The sequence below is a fragment of the Urocitellus parryii genome, chromosome 1, assembly GCF_045843805.1.
Source record: "Urocitellus parryii isolate mUroPar1 chromosome 1, mUroPar1.hap1, whole genome shotgun sequence".
Lineage (NCBI taxonomy): Eukaryota > Metazoa > Chordata > Mammalia > Rodentia > Sciuridae > Urocitellus > Urocitellus parryii.
Genome location: NC_135531.1, coordinates 274,527,581 through 274,547,112, shown reverse-complemented (window position 1 = coordinate 274,547,112; position 19,532 = coordinate 274,527,581). Strand labels below are relative to the sequence as shown.

General features: G+C 42.0%; 1 protein-coding gene across 1 annotated transcript in view; it reads left to right on the top strand.

The window, feature by feature from the left end:
* Positions 1-19,532, top strand: part of Pid1 (phosphotyrosine interaction domain containing 1) — a 221,855-nt gene that overhangs the window by 98,576 nt on the left and 103,747 nt on the right. The window contains exon 2 of the mRNA XM_026396250.2: positions 4,564-4,710. Within this exon, the coding sequence (XP_026252035.1) occupies positions 4,564-4,710 (147 nt within the window). The remainder of the gene's footprint in view (positions 1-4,563; positions 4,711-19,532) is intronic.

Sequence of the window (19,532 nt, the reverse complement as noted above, 5' to 3'; positions counted from 1 at the left end):
GGAGCAGTGGCTTTCCTTAAGCTCCCCTATTCCATTCCTCTTTTGTTGCTCTTGTATAATGCAACTGAATTGGGTTCCTTTAAGTTGCCTTATTTTGACTGTACTGTTTCTGTAAAGAACAAGCCATATCATTTTAGACATGGGATAGTGTAGTATTGTAGAGTTGACAGATTAGAGAAAATCGAGGCCCAGGAAACACAAGGCCCTGTGGCTCTGGCAGAGCTGGGTTTCACTTCTGGGTCTTTGTAACCCAAGTTAGAGCACTTGCCACCTAAATTAGGGGTCATTGCAGGTACATTGTGTGGCCTTCTCGGAGGACTTGAAACTCATCTCCCCTAGGCAGCAGCTCTGAGGGCTTTATCTTAGACATGAATAACCTGAGGATTATGCTACCTACTTGAGATTATTACTGGGTACTTTATCATTAAGGCTTTACTTGTTCAAATAAGTACAAAGATTCACTTATTTTTTAAAAAAGATAAGGTTAACTCACATTTCTACAGTTTAAAGTCGATGAAGTCCTCTTACAATTTTTTGATAGTGACTACATTTTATTTTCACAGCTTATTTTTCATTACAAGTAGTTTATATTGATAGACTCTTAGTTGAAAGGATCATATGCCTAACTCCAGCTTGCTAAGCAAAAAGGGAACATACTGGTTCACATTCTAAGTGTGCCCATGTATGGATCCAACTCAGACACAGCTGGATCCAGGGGCTCAATGGTGTCTGGCTGGGTTTCTCTGTTTCTCAGCTTCCCCTTTGGTGGTCTCAGTCTCAGACTGAATTTGAAGAGTAGGAGAGTCAGCAGCTCAGGACTCACACCCCTCAGTGTATACGTTGATCTCCCAGGAGGACAGCGGTGGTTGGCCAATCTTGAGTTGCCTCTGAACCAGTGCCTTTGGGCAGGGACATGAGGCACTCAGATGGTCAGCCTGTGTCACATATGCTTTGGGTCCTAATACCAGGGGCAGGGAACCTCATTCCACAGTGCAGCATAGAGTGGCAGAGAAGTTTCCCACAGGAAAGGATCAGGAGAATGTTCTTGTCAGAAATATTTCCAACTCTTTCCCTTGTACTGCCAAATACTTATGATAGCAAACTGGTTACATCCAATGTTAATTTGCCATAAAAGATGTCTTATTACAGCCATGACAATTCATCATGTAATCTACATTTTATTTCTTCTGTTACTTTTCTATTTTCATAGGGGGCAAAAAGGACAAAAGCATTAGAAGTGAAAAAACTCAAAGAAATCGTTTCCTGTATTTCACTTTTATGTATTATCTTAGCCTCTCTTATTAGCTATCCTAAAGAACTCTCCCAGACACGTGGCTCCCCGTCACCATCAGGAGGAACCCTTCCATGCAGAGACTAACATTTGATTTCTGCTCTAGCTGTGCCTGCAACCATACCTGGGTCCATGTAGTTGTTTGGGAAAGGTGGGTGGATGCACAGGTGAGCAAATGCTGAATGGCTGGGGAAGTCGGGCTCTGAACAGCGAGGCCGGTGACATTGTGTAACATGTCACCCAGAGGTGGAATTTGAACTTCTTTATTGTCTTCTCTACAATTAAAGCTTTTTTTTTCCTTTCTTTCTTTTAACTATGTATTTCTTTTAGTTGGCTCCTGTCAAGTAATCAAGGGGGCAGGAGGTGTGCCAGCCCACAACTTCCAGTCTCCGTGTGCTTGGGGCTGAGTAAGTGGCTGTGGAATTTGGTCCAATAGTTGGACAATGATGATAGGAGACAATCTCAGAACTTATGGGCAGTGTGGGCATCCACCCTCTTGAGAGGGTGCTGTTTTCAGAGGCCTTTACAGGAATTTACTTCCTGGCAGAAGTCCGACCTAGATGACCCGTGGTTTCACATTCCTCTTGTAGTCTCAGGACCAGGTCCCTACGTGTCTGTGTCTTTCCAACCGCTCCCTCCTTGCTCTTACTCACCCACGGGCCCTAGTTCCTCTCCCGCAGAGTCCGATCACCTTCAGCTCTCACTCTCAGTGATCCACATGGATCCTCCCAAGCACGCACACCACTTTGCACCTCCAAACTCACACCCTCCATTGGAAAGAAATCAATTAACAGCAAAGCAGAAGCTTCCGGATTCATAAGAAGACTTGCCCTTCCTCCATTGCCTCCTTCTTTCCTGCCTGCCCCCACCCTGGCTCCCAATGCCTTGTGAACAAACCAATTCTCTGGGGAATGTAAGAGCAAGTTGCTTTCCCATTTGAAAAGTATCAGAGCTGGCGACTTTGTTTCCTAAAAGGGAGTTATGTCCATCAAAGTTCAACCAGAGAGAAACAGAACTACATGAAGATGTACAGCAAGCTGGCTACAGAGGTGCATGCCTGTCATCCCAGTGGCTCAGGAGGCTGAGGCAGGAGGATCATGAGTTCAAAAACAGCCTCAACAAAAGCAAGGTGCTAAGCAACTCAGTGAGACCCTGTCTCTAGAGAAAACACAAAATAGGGCTAGGGATGTGGCTCAGTGGTTGAGAGCCCCTGAGTTCAATACCCTAGTACACTGCTCCCTACCACAAAAAAGATGTATATAAAGAGATTTTTTTTTTTTTTTAAGGAACTGACCTATGTGATTGTGGGAGCTGATTAGGTAAATTTGAAAACAAAATTGAAGGCAGAGTATCTCAAAATTAAAAAATAAAAATTTTAAAAAAGGACTGGGGATGTTGTTCCTGGGTTCAGTTGCCACATACATAAAAACAAAATCAGTGTCTTCTATTTGAAACAAAGAAAGAAACAAAAACCTTCTATGAAATGGTCTAAAACATAAAGCCGGGGCTGGGGATGTGGCTCAAGCGGTAGCGCGCTTGCCTGGCATGCGTGCGGCCCGGGTTCCATCCTCAGCACCACATACCAACAAAGATGTTGTGTCTGCCGAGAACTAGAAAATAAATATTAAAAAAAAAAAAAAAAAAAAAAAAAAAAAAAAAAAAAAAAAAAAAAAAAAAAAAAACATAAAGCCTTTCCTTTTTCCATGAATCCCTTTCTGGAAAAGTCACAGCATCATTTTCAGTGCAAGTGGCGGCCTGACTCAAGGAAGCAACGTGGGCGGGGAAGGATAGGAAGGATTCCTTCCTCATCGTGCTTCTTAGTACACAATTGACTTCTTCCTGCATTTGGAGAAAGTTCTGGTCACCCAGGGTGGCCTCTAGGGGCTCTGGGTGCCCCTCCTTTCTCGGTCACAGGCTTCACATGCTGACCTTGCGTTCACCTTGACTCTTACCGGCTTCCTACCTGCCATGGGTCTATCAGTATTCTATCACTGATGCAGATGGGTGGCAAGAATGGGAAGGTGCAAACGGTGAATATCTCCTTGACTCATGGATGTGTTCCATTGTCCATTAGACCTCACTTGCAACACACAAGTTCAGTGATGAAATTATTCAGAATTTTCAGAAAGTGACATTAAACCAAAAGCATTAAACTAAGCCTGGAGCCCGTTTGAGTCTGAGGCTGTCCTAGAATGGGACCCTGTGAGTGCAAAGGGTGTGTTAAGCCAAGTGTGTGCACGCGCATGCATATCTGTTTGAGTGTGTTTGTGAGAATGCACATGTGCTCTTTCAGATAATGTTGACAAGAGGTGAGATTTGATCAGGGAGCAAGGAAAATCAGGTCTGCAAATACCTAGGGGCAGGAGCAGCATTAGCAAGGCTAATTCTTGGAAGAATGAGGAAGTCACAGTGGCTGGATCCACAACTGAGAGAGGAAGGGGTGGGAGATGAATGTAGAGGGACAGTGGGTTTCTGCATTACTGATGGCCTCAAAGGCCAAGGCCAAGAACTTAGGAGTTTTTCCATGAAGAGATGGGAAGACTTGGGAGAGTGTGAGTAGAGATGTGGCATTCAACGTTTTTGGTTTCGTAGGATCTTCTCTGGATGGCAGTGGTCACCAAAGGGACAAAGTTAGAAGTGATGGGACGAGTGTGAATGCTGTAATGATAAACCAAGCAATGATTCAGTCCTGGACAGGGTGCTATAGACATTAGTAACTCAGAGTCGCTGGATTCAGGGCATACTTCAAAACAGTGCCACCAAAAGATACTTACCTAAGATCATGGCCCCACGATATCAGATTAAAATAATCTAATGAGAAGTAATGAATTTCCCGAAGTTCTACAGCCAGTGCGTGCCAGAGCTGGGGAGGGTAGAGAGCTACTTCACTTGTTCTTCTCCTCCTGTGATCCCTGTGGACTTTTTCAAACAGTTCTGCACCATCCCCTTCTGATCATCTTTACTGGTGTGGCTGAATCTACCTGAATTACCTCTTTAGGAATTCATCCAATAGGACACCTTCGAAAATCTCCTCTGGACCATAAGGTCCTGGGTGCAGATGGTCTCTGCTTAGGGATGGCTCTCTCCCAGTTTTACTTTTTAGTAGCAACCTGACCGGATTTTGCCCTCTCCATTTAGTTAATATTTCTTGGCCTTGCTCACTCAAACAGAGATAATAGGACAAAGATTTTGCTACTAAGTTCGACATCCAGTTGCTCCACATGCCAGTCCAAGCTGCTTACGTGTATGTGGCTTATTTTCCTGTCTTTCAGCACTTTCAGACCATGCTGAAGTCTAAATTGAATGTCCTCACACTGAAAAAGGAACCTCTCCCAGCAGTCATCTTCCATGAGCCGGAGGCCATCGAGCTGTGCACCACCACACCCCTGATGAAGGCCAGGACTCACAGTGGCTGCAAGGTATGGGCATGTGGCCAACAGGGCTTCTCTTGGTGGGACAGGCTCAAGCACGTGTGGCTTTGATCTTGTGTCTCACAAGGTAGCCGTTTTTAAGAATGCAAATATTAAACAATTAGCAAGACAAGCTCATTGAGTGATGGTAGTATGAATTCATATCCTGCTTTGTTTTTCTCAATAATGTAAATGCACTTTATTGTTTTGATCATTTTGGGGGCACACATGAAAAACAGGTCTTGGTGTTTGTGAATGCAATGATTTTCTTGCTGTACTTTCTCTAGCTGTATGGAACTTTGGGCTTTGCAAGGGAAATTTAATCTTTAAGGGTAATTTCTCCCTTTGTATTTGTAAACTGAATAAAGCATATCATAAAGAATGAAAACACCAAAATCCCAAAATTAAAAAAAAAAAAAAAGTTTTCCCACATTTGTACTCTCAGAGTCCTTTGGTGTAATTTTGCATTTTTTCTTTGCTTCAGCTCTCAAAATCTGTACAAATATTCATGCCTCAATATTCATACAAAAGCCTTTTTCATTTATGGAAACTATAATGCTGACATGGAAACAAAACTGGAATATGAAATGTATAATTCTGGTAGGCTTTTGGATTCTTCCTCATAAGTTTTTCTTTCTTGTTTGTGATGGTGAATAGCAATTGGTTTAGAGATAACAAAGAAAATATGTTTTATGCATATTCTTTCATCAGAAAGTTGTTCTGAATGATGAAAATATAATAGGGGGCAAGGAGAATACATGATTGCACATGGATTTCTTTTCAGCTTTGCAGGTACACTCCTTTCCTTATTTTATTGTTGGGGAAGCGGGTCTGGAACAGTGGGGATCAGTTTGAGCCCCTCCCTCTTGGGTGACGATGGCAGGCCTGAAGCCTCTCACACATCCATCTGCCTCAGACTTGCTAGGCATCTGCTTTCTGCTAGGCACTGTGGCACAGTGTGAGCAAGACCCACAGCAATCTTATGAAGTTTACCTGCTAATTGTAAAATGGGAGGAGAGCCAGCGTGAAGAACTTGTGGAAACAGAACAGGGGATGCTCACTTTCTCAGGCAGAAATGGTCTTGGAATGGAGAGGAATGGGCCAGGGTATCTGGGAAGTTGAGAAAAGTGGTGGGTGGGTGGGGTTGGGAAGTCTTGTGGTCAAGGCGAGGAGTTTAGACTTTGTTTTATATATAGTGAGGAGCAGGCAAGTGACATATGACACCATTTCAAGAAGCTATTTTAATAGTATCCCTGATAAGGTTAAGCTAATAACTCAGGTGCCCAGAGCAGCTGGTCAGTTTCAAAAGAGGAGAGTGAGTCCACAGAACTGGCCTTAGGTCCTTTGTTTAATGCTTTCAGTGAATTGATGACATAAAGGTATTAGGAAAAAGTACTTTCCTTTGGAAAGTGGTACGAGATCAGATTTGCTGTAGATTCTTTAGAAGACTGACCCATGTCATTTTGAATCCTGTTCCTATTAGGAAAATGGAGCCTCAAAGTAAGAACTCAGCAGGGACAAATACAAGGAAGGGAGGTTAATTGGATGAAGCCTACCAAGTGTGTTTTAAAAATTAAAAAAAAAATAGTTAACAGAATAAAAAGACCTAAAATCGAATCCACATATGAAATTATGAATATGTGTTCACATGAAGACAGATTTGCTAGGAGCATAAAATCAGTGCTTTAGAGTTTAGGATTCAAGAGCTTTTTTTTTTTTTTTTTTTTTTCCTGTGTACTGCCTTAGGTTGTGCTCATTTATATTATGTCTAAAAGGACACTGAAACAAGAGAAGGAATTCAGGATAGCATGCCAAAGAGGGCAGGGGTTGCGCTGGAGTCAGTCTGTGTGGCCACAAGGCAAGGGAACTGGGCCCTGATTACAGCTGGACACAGGGAAGGACTTCAGCATTCAAGGTGAAAAACACATTTCACCAGGCTGTAAAAAATTTATGAACTCTCCATCCCTAGAAATCATCAAGAGGAGGTGCCTGCAGGCATAGATAATCATAATGCCAGAGTTGGGGATCCAGGCCAGTGCCTCTCAAGGTCCTATCCAGCATGATCATTCTATCCGAAGGAAGAAAATCTGCAAAATGTGCAATTCTCCAAATTGGATACAATCAACTTTAGACCTTCAAATTTTAACTGTAAAAATGGACGGGAGTTGCATGTATCCTTTCATTTTTAAGGACACGATCACATTTGTGTTGATCTTTTGTTAGGAAAAAAAAAAAAGAAAGATAGATCTTCAAACCAATCCATTTTTATTTAAAATCCTTAGACCTCCCCTGATTTTTCCCAGTCATCTTTAAGAACAAAGTCCAGTGTTTCCCCTCTGATTATTGCAAGTAAGTAACTTAGCTCACAAGATGCCAGCTGCAAAGGGACTCTCTCTCAGGCTCAGGCGTCCCAGGAATAATGAGCACAATGTAGCCCCGGCCCAGCTGCAGGCCAGCCTTTGGGACCCTCCATCTTTAGACAGAACTTGTTCTTTTTTCCTAAAAGCTCTCAAGTTGTGCTTGTGTAACTTTGGGTTTGGGGAGGGAAAGAGGCAGGAAGAAGCAAAGGAAAGTGGAGTTGAATGTGGGTTAGGGTTCGCACCACTGAGACCCTCACTCATCTAGGATTTCCCATTTCCCTCTGATCTGTATTCTCGGTGGGTTCTGGCAGGATCGCCTTGCCAGGCTATTCATGTTTCGGGCAGCTGGGTCTTTGTGTGTTCTTCTCTATTGCTGCCACATTTTTTTTTTTTTTTCCTGAAGTGGAGTTATTTAACCACACTACCACTGCATCCCATTAGGACTCTTGCTGGAATGGTTTTGAGAATCAAAAGCTGGGTCAGATTTCACACTAGCAATGATGGCTTGTCACTCTTCTCTCCTGCCTAGCATGGTGGAATCCTAGGTGGCTTCACCTCATTAGCGAACACTTACTAATTAGTACTTGTTGTTGACCTACTGTGTGTGGAAGGAAGAGTAGAGAAGGAAACCAGAGTAGTTTTTGTGGATGATCAATGCACAGCCAAATAGAAGGAATGAGGTGAGTGCCCAGATAAACAAATCACAAGTGTTTTGGAAACTTGTGTGTGTATCAGAATCCCCTGGAAGGCAAATTCCTGGTCCTTCTTCCCACAGTCCTTGATTCAAGCACTCAGCTTCAGGGTGGAGAGCAGGAGTCTGCAGTTTAAAATATACATGTAATTTACATGAAAGTGGGCTGTGCTTGGCTCTTGAGGACTTGAACCACAGACTGGTATGTGATGGGAGTAACAGAAATGACTTATACTGGGAGGTGGGGGATGGGGTGGAAAATGGTATCTGAGGGCACTTGCGTGGTCGCCATGCATTTGCCACAGCAGGTCAGGAGACTGCTGGGGGGCTCTGCAGGTATTGACACAGATGTGTGCTTCGTGTCACTTTTTTCTCCAGGGAGCATTGTTCTGGTTTACATTGACTCATCTCTGGGTCTGCTCCCCATAGTTGTCAAAGCCTTTGAGAAATAAAGATGAATAAATAATAAATAAATTAGTAATGATGATGATAAGTGGTCCCACTCATAATGCAGAAACAGTGGTAGCAAACAGCTGTTTGTTAATACAGGAAGCACTTTTAATGCATCTAAGCACTTTTCATGGTATGGATTATTTCATCCTCATGACAACCCAGTGGTTTAAGAGCCACGTGCAGCCGCAATTCACACATCATTTCCTTGAGGCTCAGAGCAGTCTAGCACCTGTTTCAGGGCATTCAGGGAGGAATTGGCAGAGTTCAGTCGGACCCTCAGCAGTCTGACCCCACAGCTCATGCAAAACCCCCACTGGATCCCACTGCCTTTCCAGGACCATCCAGGGGCATCATTTGACCAACTGCATCAGGAAATTTTGAGCAAGCCATTTATGTTCTGCAGACTGCAGTTTCTGTATCCCTTAATAGGCTGGAATCAGTATATCCACCTATATTTTTAAATAAATTATTATTATTTTAATGATACAAATTTAAGAGTTACAGTGTTATAATTTGATATATGTACACATCGCATGATGATTAAATCAAGGTAGTAAATGTTTTCATCTCCTTAAACGTTTAAAAATTTTATGAACATGTAGCAATTGTACATGCTTATGGACTAGAGTGTGATGTTTTAATACTTGTCTATAATGTGTACTGATCAAATTGAATTAATTAATGTTTCTGTCTCCTTTTCATCAGTCTGTGTTTAGAGCCTTTCAGCATCTCTTTAATATTTCTTTATAAAATGTTTAGCAGGTTATTATGAACTATGGTCACCCCACTGTCTGTAGAACAATAGAGCTTATTACCACTAAGTATGTTTGGGTAACTGTTATTCAGGCACCTACCATTCATCCCCTCTTGCCCACAACCTTCCCAGCTCTTGCAATCACCATTATATAGCCTGGTTGATTTTTTTTTTTTTAAACATTCACATATGATAGAGAACATTGTCTTTCTGTGTCATTTGTCTTATTTCACTCAACATAATATCTTCCAATTCCATCCATTTTGCTGTAGGGATAGGATGCCATTGTTTTGTGACTAAATAATATTCCACCATGTATATATGTAAGATTTTCTTTATCCATCCACCGATGGGTATCTAGATTGCTTCCATGTCCTAGCTATTGTGAAAAGTGCATCAGTAAATATGGTGTGTAGATACCTGTTTGATATGCTGAGATCACTTCTTTTGGATACATACCCAGAGGTGGGAAAGCTGGATCATATATTAGATCTGTTTTTACTTTCTTGAGGAACCTCTCCACCTCTCCATAGTCACTGTACTAATTTATATTTCGACCAACAGTGTATGAGAGTTCCCTTTTCTCTCCATCCCCACCAGTGTCTGTTATTTTATGTCTTTTTGGTAATATTCATTCTAACTGGGGTGAGATTACATTTTTTTATGGTTTTTGAATTACATTTCCTTGACAGCTAATGAAGTTGAACATTTTTTTTTAAATAAACATATTGATCATTTGAATTTCTTTTGGGGGGAAGCGTCTATTCATATCATCGATCTCTCTTTAAATTGGATTATTTGAGGTTTTTTAATTATTGAGTTTATAAAATTCCTGATACATTCTGGAATGAATCCTTTGTCAGATGAGTAGTTTGCAATTTTTTTCTATTCTATAGGTTATATCTTTGCTCTGTAGACTGTTTCCCTTGCTGTGTAGAATAAGATCCCCAAAACATAGGAAACAAAAGCAAAAATAGACAGATGGGATTATCTCATTCAAGGGTCCAAGACTCAAGGATTTACCATGTTCAATTGGAGTAGAATTTTATCTTTAATTACAAAAAAAGAGAAAACTTGAGGACAATGGGCTAAATTTGTCATATAATTTTATTTGAGAACTCAGGCTTTCAAATATAGTTTTCTAAACAAAGGATAGTGTGTGATGAAAATTCACATAGCTGATTATAAAATACATATGTTACTAGCCCTCAGGGAAGTGTGCATATACATACATGCATGATGCACACAGAGATGACAGACAGCAGGTCCATTGAGTTCCTGGGTGGCCATGTGGGTGCTATGCAAAACCCATTGTACAGAGGCTGTCTCCAGTTACCTGTTGCATATGTTTTAAAGTAAAGTATCAGCAGTGTTCTAACGAATTGGCATAGACTTGGGGGTTTAGCATATCCGATAGCATGTCTTTTATTTAAAGCCCTTTATCAAGTTTGTGATTGGTGAGTATTTCCAAGTGTAAGGATTTCCATACATTGAAAAGGGGCCGTGACCTGAGGGGAGTACTGGGGGAAGACGTGCAGGACGAGGCATGGGAAGGAAGAGGTGGATCACCTACCTATTACTGATGTAGGTCTCTTTTAGGCCCTGAGTCTGTCTGCTTTGACTCGAGGTTTGCTGCTTGTCCCTCCCCTACACCCTCTCAGTGTCACCCTGTGGGGCCAGGGTCCCCAGGGGGATCTTCAGGGAGGGTCTCCAGGAGCTGTGCCTCTCTTGAGCACCACAGCAGCTTTGAGCACGGTGGTGAGCATGGGATATTTTCTTCCCACTGCCCTCCCCCTCACTGCTCATGGGAAAGTTGTCCTTGTCTTCAGTCTGCAGCTTGGTAAGTACCCAGCCACTCCTGTCCCTTCGTGCCACCAGGGGTCCTCAGCTCCTCACCTAGGCCTGCTCCAGCACCAGAAGCCTGGCATTGCCCATCTCGCCTCCTAAGGAGGGCACTGGGCCTGCCGTGGCATGAAGCCCACCTGAGGATGTCACTGCCCTTTTCTGTCTTGTGAGGGGAGAAACTACAACAAGCGAGTTTCCAAGACAGCGTTAAAGATCCGGAAGCCATAACGATTTGTACATTACTCTTTCTGAGATTCTTTGCATTCTAGAGTGGCAGTGATAGTCCCTTAGCTCTCAGGAAGGATGTGGGTGATTTATAGTTTCATAGGACAGAGAAGAGACATTTCGGAGCTGAAGGCTTTGCAGGTAATCCCCCAATCCTACCACGCAGTGCTTGTGTAAAATGGCCAGCCATAGAAGTGAATGTCAGCCATCCAACTTACCTTATGGTAAAAGAGGAAAAGTTTATGTGGGGGCTCACGGTTTCAGAGGTCTCAGTCCATAGGCAGTCAGCTCCATTCCTCAGGGCTCAAGGGGAGGCTGAACATCATGGCAGAAGAGTGTGGTGGAGGGAGGCAGCTCCCATGATGATCTGGAAGCAGAGCGAGATCTCCCTTCACTAGATACAAATATATACCCCAAAGGCACACCCCAAGTACCCCACCTCCTCCAGCCTCACTCTACCTGCCTTCAGCTACTACCCTGTTAATCCCATCAAGGGATTGATTTGCTGATTGGGTTAAGGCCTTCATAACTCAATCACTTGTCCTCTATACCTTCTTGCATTACCTCACACATGAGCTTTTGAGGTACCTCTTGCTTCCAAACCATAACAGTCATTCTCTATTTCTTTCCTAATTTTCCTCCTTCACTTCTTTCTCTACTCACAAGAATATATTGCATACTCTCTGAAAGGTCTAGGCATTAATGGGCAAACAAGATTAGAAATAGTTTGGGATGCTTTGAGTTGAAATAACAGAAATCCTATTGTGCATTGGCTTAAGTCACTGAAATATACTTTCTCTCCAATCTGTAATTTCTAGCAGTGGGGGATGACTTTAGATTAACTCCAGGGGTTCATCTGGGGGTTGTACTCTATGGAACTAAACTTCTCTTCGTTCTCATGTACAACTTTGTTCTTAGACTATTTGCTCTCTTTGTTCACAAAAATTGGCACCACTGTTGCCGGCCACAAATCTGCCCAACCCTGCACCCTGTGGGAGCTCTTCTCCCAGCATTCCAAGCTGTTGTCTTGAGACGTACTGTGATTGGATGGGATGTGTCACCTGGTCACCTCGAAAGCAGTGCTTGTGTTTAGAGAATGGAATAGGCGGGTTGCCTTGGCTTAGCTCAAGTGTTCTACTTCTGGAGCTGGGAGGGCAGCCAGGTTCCCTGGGAAAAGGAATCAGGTATGTGTTGGAAGGAGGCAAATGCGTGCTACGGAGGCAGCAAAATAGTGTCCCTGCAAAAAAGACTGGATTCCTGACTTTGAGCAAGAGCAGTAAACACCGAAGTGAAGAATGGTAGCAGAAGGAAGTGTGGAGCCTGGGGTGGGGGGCAAAGCGAGGGGGCCTCTTCCTCCGTTAGCGTCTGACAGTCTGAGGATTGCTGAGGGAGGGTTTTCTTTTGCATACAGGAGTTGCCTGAGTTTGATGAGCTTCAGACCTCTTCCTGGGCCTTCCTGCCAGCTGTTTTGAGTGGCCTTCAGCTGCTAAGGAGTTGACCTTCTGCACTCAGGGGTTTTTGCCTACAGGTGGCAGAGAGGTTCTCATTCCTTGGGGGAAATTCAGCACCCCACTTTTTGAGTTTTTCACTCAGGTTCAGAAACGGAGAAAAGAGGCAGGGTTTCAGGAAAGACAGTGAGTTTGGGACTGCAAAATGTGAGACGGCTCTGGAACCACCAGGGAATAATACCCCCAGGTGCCTTGCCATGATCTCACACAGGAGCGTGTGCGCTCACAGATGTCTGGGCAGGTGAGGAGAAGAGGAAGGGCTGAGAGGCATGCCTGCACACAAGCCCACAGACAAGCAGGCATCTGCCTCTGACATGGAAGGACGAGGTAGAGGAAGACAGCTAGAAAAGGCACATTGGAAACCAGAAGGAGCTGCATCCCATCAGGCACCTCAGCTTCCTCAGTTGTGTCCCCTCTTTGTGTCCTCCTACTGTGCTCATTCTCCTGCTTGTCCCCTCCTGGTCTCAGAGGAGTCCAAGGGAGAGAACAGGTGTGACTTGAGGGAGAGCCGAGGCCCCCGTGTAGAGTTTTAGGATGAAACTTTGTGTATCTGTTCCAGACACTGACTCCTTACGCCACCGCCACGGCACCTGGCAGAGAAGGGCACTTTTATCTGTGGTTTTAGTATACACTTCCCGGTCTCGATTTTTAACTTTGAATTCTATATTTTGGTCTTTGCATGGAGAGACCTGATAGCTTCATCAAAACTCCTCTTTCATGAGCTCACGCTCATTAGGTGTTAAGTAAAATCTCCTCTCATTGGGAATTATCTTCATCTCAGCTGATCCACACGTCCAGAGTGAGGATCAGCATTCTGTCTCATCTCTCTAGTTTGCCACATGGCATTGGCGCTCAGTTAATGTTTCTTGAGTTGCATGATAGATTTCTTTATAATAGGCCAGTAGAGCTATTGCCTCATTGAAGGATTCCCTGGAGATCCTTGAAACAGACAAACATATTTCCAGGTGACCCCCGCACTTCGAGGGGAGCATCTGTAAATGGTTGTTTAACTCTAGGGAGTCGCTTTGGGTAATAAAGCTTAACCCCTGTGCTAGGGTCAAACACTATATATTCCTCAATCTCCAAATTCCTGATGTCACTGACTACTTTCCTTTCCTTCCCACCTTTGGAAACTCGTGGGACATCAGCAGAGATTTATTAGTGAAAAGTGGGGAAATAATCTAAATATCTAAAAAGGATATTACAAAAATTTTGCTTAAGAATAGTGTGGAAAACGTAGTCATTAAAAAGTCTGATTTAGAAACTATTGATATGAAAAGTGTTCATGATGTAGTAAGTGATTTTAAAAGATTATTAGAGGATGATTTTAAAAGATTATTAGAGGATCCTTTTTTTGGTAAAATAATATAAAAATGAAATAAATATATGCAGGTATTTGTAGTAGAAGACCAGAGAAACTAAAATACGAATACATATTTGCTTTTCTTAATTCTTGCTAATTTTCATTTTCTAAATTTTCTACATTGAATAAATATTACTTTAAAAAGACTTTTAAAGAGTAATTATTAAAGAAAAAGATTCTCTGAGTGTGAAAAATTTGGAACATTATGTGCAAGAAGCTCCATTCTGAGGAACATTTCAGAAAACAACTCCAAGTCAATGGCTTACGCCTTTGTTTCTTCCTGTGCCCAAATCAGAATTTCCACTGTTTCAGAGAAAAGTGACCTTTCTCCATCTCATTTGTGACTGGTCTGGTGTCAGGCTTGCTGGTGTGCTGGGCATCATGATTGCATACTTACTGAAATGCATTTCAAAGAGTGGGGCACTGGTTTTCTGAGGTCTGCTTTGTGGCAAAATTAATGGCTCAGAACAACACATACTTATTCTGTCAAAGATCTGGGAAACAAAGTCCAAAACCAGTGGGTAGAGATCACAGTATCAGGAGGGCCATGCTCTCTCAGTGCTCTGGGGAAGAATCCATTCTGTGACTCTTTCAGCTTAGGGTGGCTGCAGGTGTCCTTGGCTTGTGGCCACATCACTCCAGTCTTTGCCTCTGTGGTCACATTGCTTTCCTTCGGTGCCCTCTGCCTTTCCTCTTCCAAGAACACTTGTGATTGGATTCAGTGCCCCCTGAATAATCTAGGATAGTACCCCATCTTAAGATCCTGAGTTTAGAATTACATTTTTAGGTTCCAGGGACTGGAAACTATTATCTTTGGGTGGTCATTATTCAGTCTACTGCAGGTGGGTTCCCTGTAATTGGAGAATTCTAGAAATGCAAGCAGTTTTACAGTCATAGAGGATTGGCTCCAAGAACCCTCAATGATGCCAAAATCTGAGGTGCTCATAGCCCTCATATAAAATGGCAAAATATGTGGATGTAACCTTTGCACATTCTCCTGTGTGCTTCAATCCTCTCTAGATTCCGTATAATACCTAATATAATGCAAGTTACATGTAAGTAATTGTTATACTGTATTGTTTAGTCAATAATTTGCCAACAACAAAAACGTCTGTTCGTGCTCAGAACAGATAAGATTTAAAAGAAAGTATTTTCAACCTATTGTTGGTCATATTCATAGATGTGGAACTTATGGAAACTGAGGGTCCACATTTTAATGTGTATTGTACACAAAACAAAAATAAATATATAACGTTATTACACACGTATGTATGAAATGATTATAGTCAATCAGTTGTTTAGGTGAATTTATCATTTTTTTAAGCCTAAGAATATTCTTGTCCTAGAATTGAGAACACTATTAAAAAATTTTAAAAATGAGGAAGATGGGTCTGAGAAGGAGCAGTTTGATCCTATTCTGAGCTAGATTTCCTTTTTTATTCGTTTCTTTATCAAATTTTCTGAATTTTACCTTAAAATTCACTTGGAATACAGTTTTCTTACACAAAGTCACCAGCACTTATAATTTTATTCCAGTGAGTGTTCTAAGCAGGGTTTGTGAAAGTTCACACTCCCACCACAGGGGATGTGAGCAAATGCTTTTCCCCTCCACTCCTGGTAAAGTTTTAAGCATAATTTAGAAAATAATATGGAAAACATTATGCACACAGTGTGTGTGTCTGAGGAAACAACTACCTTGTTATGCAGTTCTTTCCCCCTCAGGATTTCCTGTTTGGACAGTTGTACTTGAAACAATTTGTTGGTTCAGTTCTGAAAATTCAGTTTAATTATTATCTAAATTTAGGGTTCATTTATTTAGAAAATATGTTAATTATTCTGCATGTTTTCCTGGATTAATTTTGTGAATAAAATATAGTTCCTGTGTGGTAGACTTCATTTGTTAGGCAACTCTCAGAAGCCCCACACGGAAAACAAATTAAGATGGTATGAACTCATTAATAATGTGCTTTATGATTTCCAGCAGAGATTGTGCAACTTCTTAGAGACTCTTAGGAGGTTATAATAACCACAGAACTAAGGTCCAGTTTATTCAAACGCAATGCCAAAATAGAAGAACTTAACTTTTAAGAGACGTTCTTGGATGTGTATATCTTCTTTTTGTCTTTCTTTTTTCCCAGCATTTACACTGAGGAAATCAAAGGTCAGAGCCCCCATTTTCCTGCCACTTGAGGCTAGAGTAATTCACTATTAAATGGAAAATGAGCATTAAATGAGGAATTAGATACTGTGGACTGTGGATTCAGCCTCAGGTCAACTTGGACTTGTTTTTGCAAGTGTTTTTTTTTTTTTTTTCCTCTTAATTTTCAAATGGTGTCAAAGTCATACATGCAGAGACTTAAAAACATCAAATAATAATGGAAACCTAAACATAAAGTACTTTTAACTGTTTTCTTCATCCCTCCACACCCTTCAGTCTGCTTTAGCAGTTTCTTCTTAGGTTTGCCTTCACATTTCCAATGCCGGCTTAGCCTTGCACTATTGTAGATGATGACTTTTGGCCTCCCGTTATGGTAGATGGAGATTTGTTTCTAACAACCTTACCTACTTACTTTTCTGCATCTGCCTTGTATAGTTACTTCTGGTTTCTTTTTGGGGGGTGGCTGCTGGGGGCTGAACTCCTTAGGGGCACTTGACAAGTGAGCCACACACCCTGGCCCTATTTTGCTTTTATGTAGACACAGGGTCTCATTGAGTTGCTTTGTACCTCACTTTTGCTGAGGCTGGCTTTGAACTGGAGATCATCCTGCTTCAGCCTCCTGAGCTGCTGGGATTACAGGAGTGTGCCACCTGGCCTGGCTCCTATAGTTACTTCTTAAAAGTTAAGTTCAGCCATCATCTGTGTGATACCTAGAGACCCCATAAATGCACCATGATTTTATTTTCTTTCTTGATTGATCAAAAATAATTCACATTATTTTTGGAATCGGTAGAGCTTTACATGTCCTCCTGGTTCATTTTCCCCAGTTGCTGGCAGCTCTGCCATATTCTTGTCAATACCCAGCTACTGAGTCACAGAGGCACTGGATTCCTGTTCACCTCTGTCTGGGAACCTCTTCTCCAGAGTCCTCCGTCTCCCTCCTGTAGGCTGCCGCCAGGAGCCAGCCACTCAGGAGGAGTGGGGGGACCTCTCTCTGCTGTGCTGTCCTGTGGTGGGTACTCCTGTTTTCCACTCCCCTCTTGGTTTATCCTTTGTTGTGCTGGAGTGCCAGGAAGTAAACGTTGCTTGCTTTGTATGTCTGAACGTTTCTTTTCTCCATCCTCACCTTTTGGAAATCTTGGCTGGATGTGGAAAGATAGACCCTGTCATAGATTGGATCCATGGTGTTCCTCAGAGGCCCAGGTGCTCTCTGATGTGGTGCAGTTTGGAAGTGGTAGAGACTTCAAGAGGTGGGGCCTCATGGGAGGCTGTTAGGTCACTGGGGACATGTCATTGAAGGGGGCTACGACACTGACTTCTTCCTCTTTTCTGCTCCCTGGTCATGAGGTGAGCAGTTTTTCTTGGCCACATGCTTCTGCCATGGTATGATGCCTACCACAGGCCCCAAAGTGATGGAAACAACTGATTGTGGAAGGAACCTGCCAATCTTTAATCTGAGATAAACCTTTTTTTCTTGAAAGTTGATTTCTCGGGTATTTGTTATAGTAATGGAGAGCAGACTAATATAGGTTAGAAATATGTTCTGATTAAAATTGTGAGGGTACTATCCCACCAAATTCTGTTATCCCTTGTGACTTTTGAGGAATTTGATCCCATTTGATTCAGATACTAATATTCCTTTGTATGCAGCTGTTCACCCCCCACCACACACACACACTTTGAAACTTTTAGGATCTTTGTGCTCTGAGATTTCATAGGCATATGCCTTGCTGTGAATTTTCCCCCATTCATCTAGTTGGATGGTTGTAGTACTTTTCAATTTGGAGAGTCTTGTCTCTTGATAGTTTAAGCAACTTAAATAAAATTCTGAGTTCCTTTCCTAATTTGGAATCCTTTGAGAAATAAAGACACATCGTAAAAATAGGTCAAAAGTCAGATTTATTACACTTTCTTTGGAAGATATGGCTCCTAAGTACAGATTCAGGGATTTCTAAACTTCCACCTCTTTGTTCCTGTGTTCTCCCTCCTTCATTTTATCCTTTCTGTTTAGAACATAAAAATTTTCATTATGATCAATTTAGTAGGACTTGGGGAGAAGAGGAGATAAACATTTAAAGTCCACTTTCCATCTTTATTCAAAAACCCTCTCTGAATTGTGTAAACTTTCCTCTCTCAATCACTAATTTTAAAATATCTGTATCTCAGATGGAAACAGTGATACTTAAGTTACTTTCAAACTTAAAAAAAAGGTATTTATGAAGAACTTTGAACTTTTTTTGCCAGAGCAGTGCTATATAAATAAAATATTGCTGTGATTGAAATCCAGACCCCCTATGGTTTGAATGTAAAAGTCAATGAACTATAGACAGAGTGGGGAGCATACAAGATATAGATGTCAAAGTGGCAACAAATCACCCAACATCATAGAAAGGTCATCAAATGCTTTTTCAATACAAACAGCTATTTCTTATTAAATCCCTGTTGGCTTCAGCTCCTAAGTCCCCAGTAAGTAGAGCATGAGAGCCACTGTCACGACAGGTGCGGTGGTGTTTCTCCCTTGGTGTGCTAGCTGTTCACTTCTTTGTTTTTACTGAAAATATTATACATTCACTTTTTGGCAAGAGGAATCATGCCTGGGTTTCTGTGCACACCGAGTTCTCTGAAGGAGACATTAGTCACATAGGCGTTGGTGAGTCACCAGACATCTTCATAAGCCAAATCCAGGCATTATAAAGTCATTTACTCAGGAAGTAACGGGCATAAATGAAATTGATCACCCTGGGAGCCACGGAAAGTGACCCTCTGAGCTAAAGACCCTACTGAAATGAGTTTTCCTGGCTCACATTGATTGATAAATGTATTCTCTTTAAAATCGTTTTCATGACACTTATGAACAGCGCTGGAACCCTCTATGCTACCTCCTACTGTGTCTGTACTATCTGTCTTGGAAGGAGAGGTGTGGTCTGTTATCCAGTCCCCCTTCCCAGTACCTGGTGCTGAACAGCTGTGCCTGTTCTCACCGGAGAGCTCACCTGCTCACTCTGGTGTCTCTTCTGCTCTGTCTTCTCCATTCTCATTCCAGAGTTTTCCTGGAGTCATTTCACTTCCTGATTCTTCCTTGTAGCCCCCTCCCCAAGGGTCCTGGTTACAGGAAATCCAGGGAAGGGAGTCTCACTGTCCTCAGCATCATTTTAAACAAAACAAACTGGTTCATTGATTTTTTAAAAAACCCTGTTTATGGCAAAACCCTGGTATATTCAACGTTATTATATCAACCAAATCTTAATTTTTAACTAACTTAATTTTTAACTTAACTCCTTCTTAACAAGGGTTACCTCCCAGAATGGAAGAACAGAGAGGAAGATAAGTTATCCTCTTGTATGTCTACTAGAGTCATTTTGAGACAAAGTCAAAGGAAGAAAATGAAAAGACCCAGTAAAACAATGAAAAAAATAATTAGTTTTTTTATGGTCCCTACTAGGGACTCTTTACATTTTTCTTTTTAAATTCCAT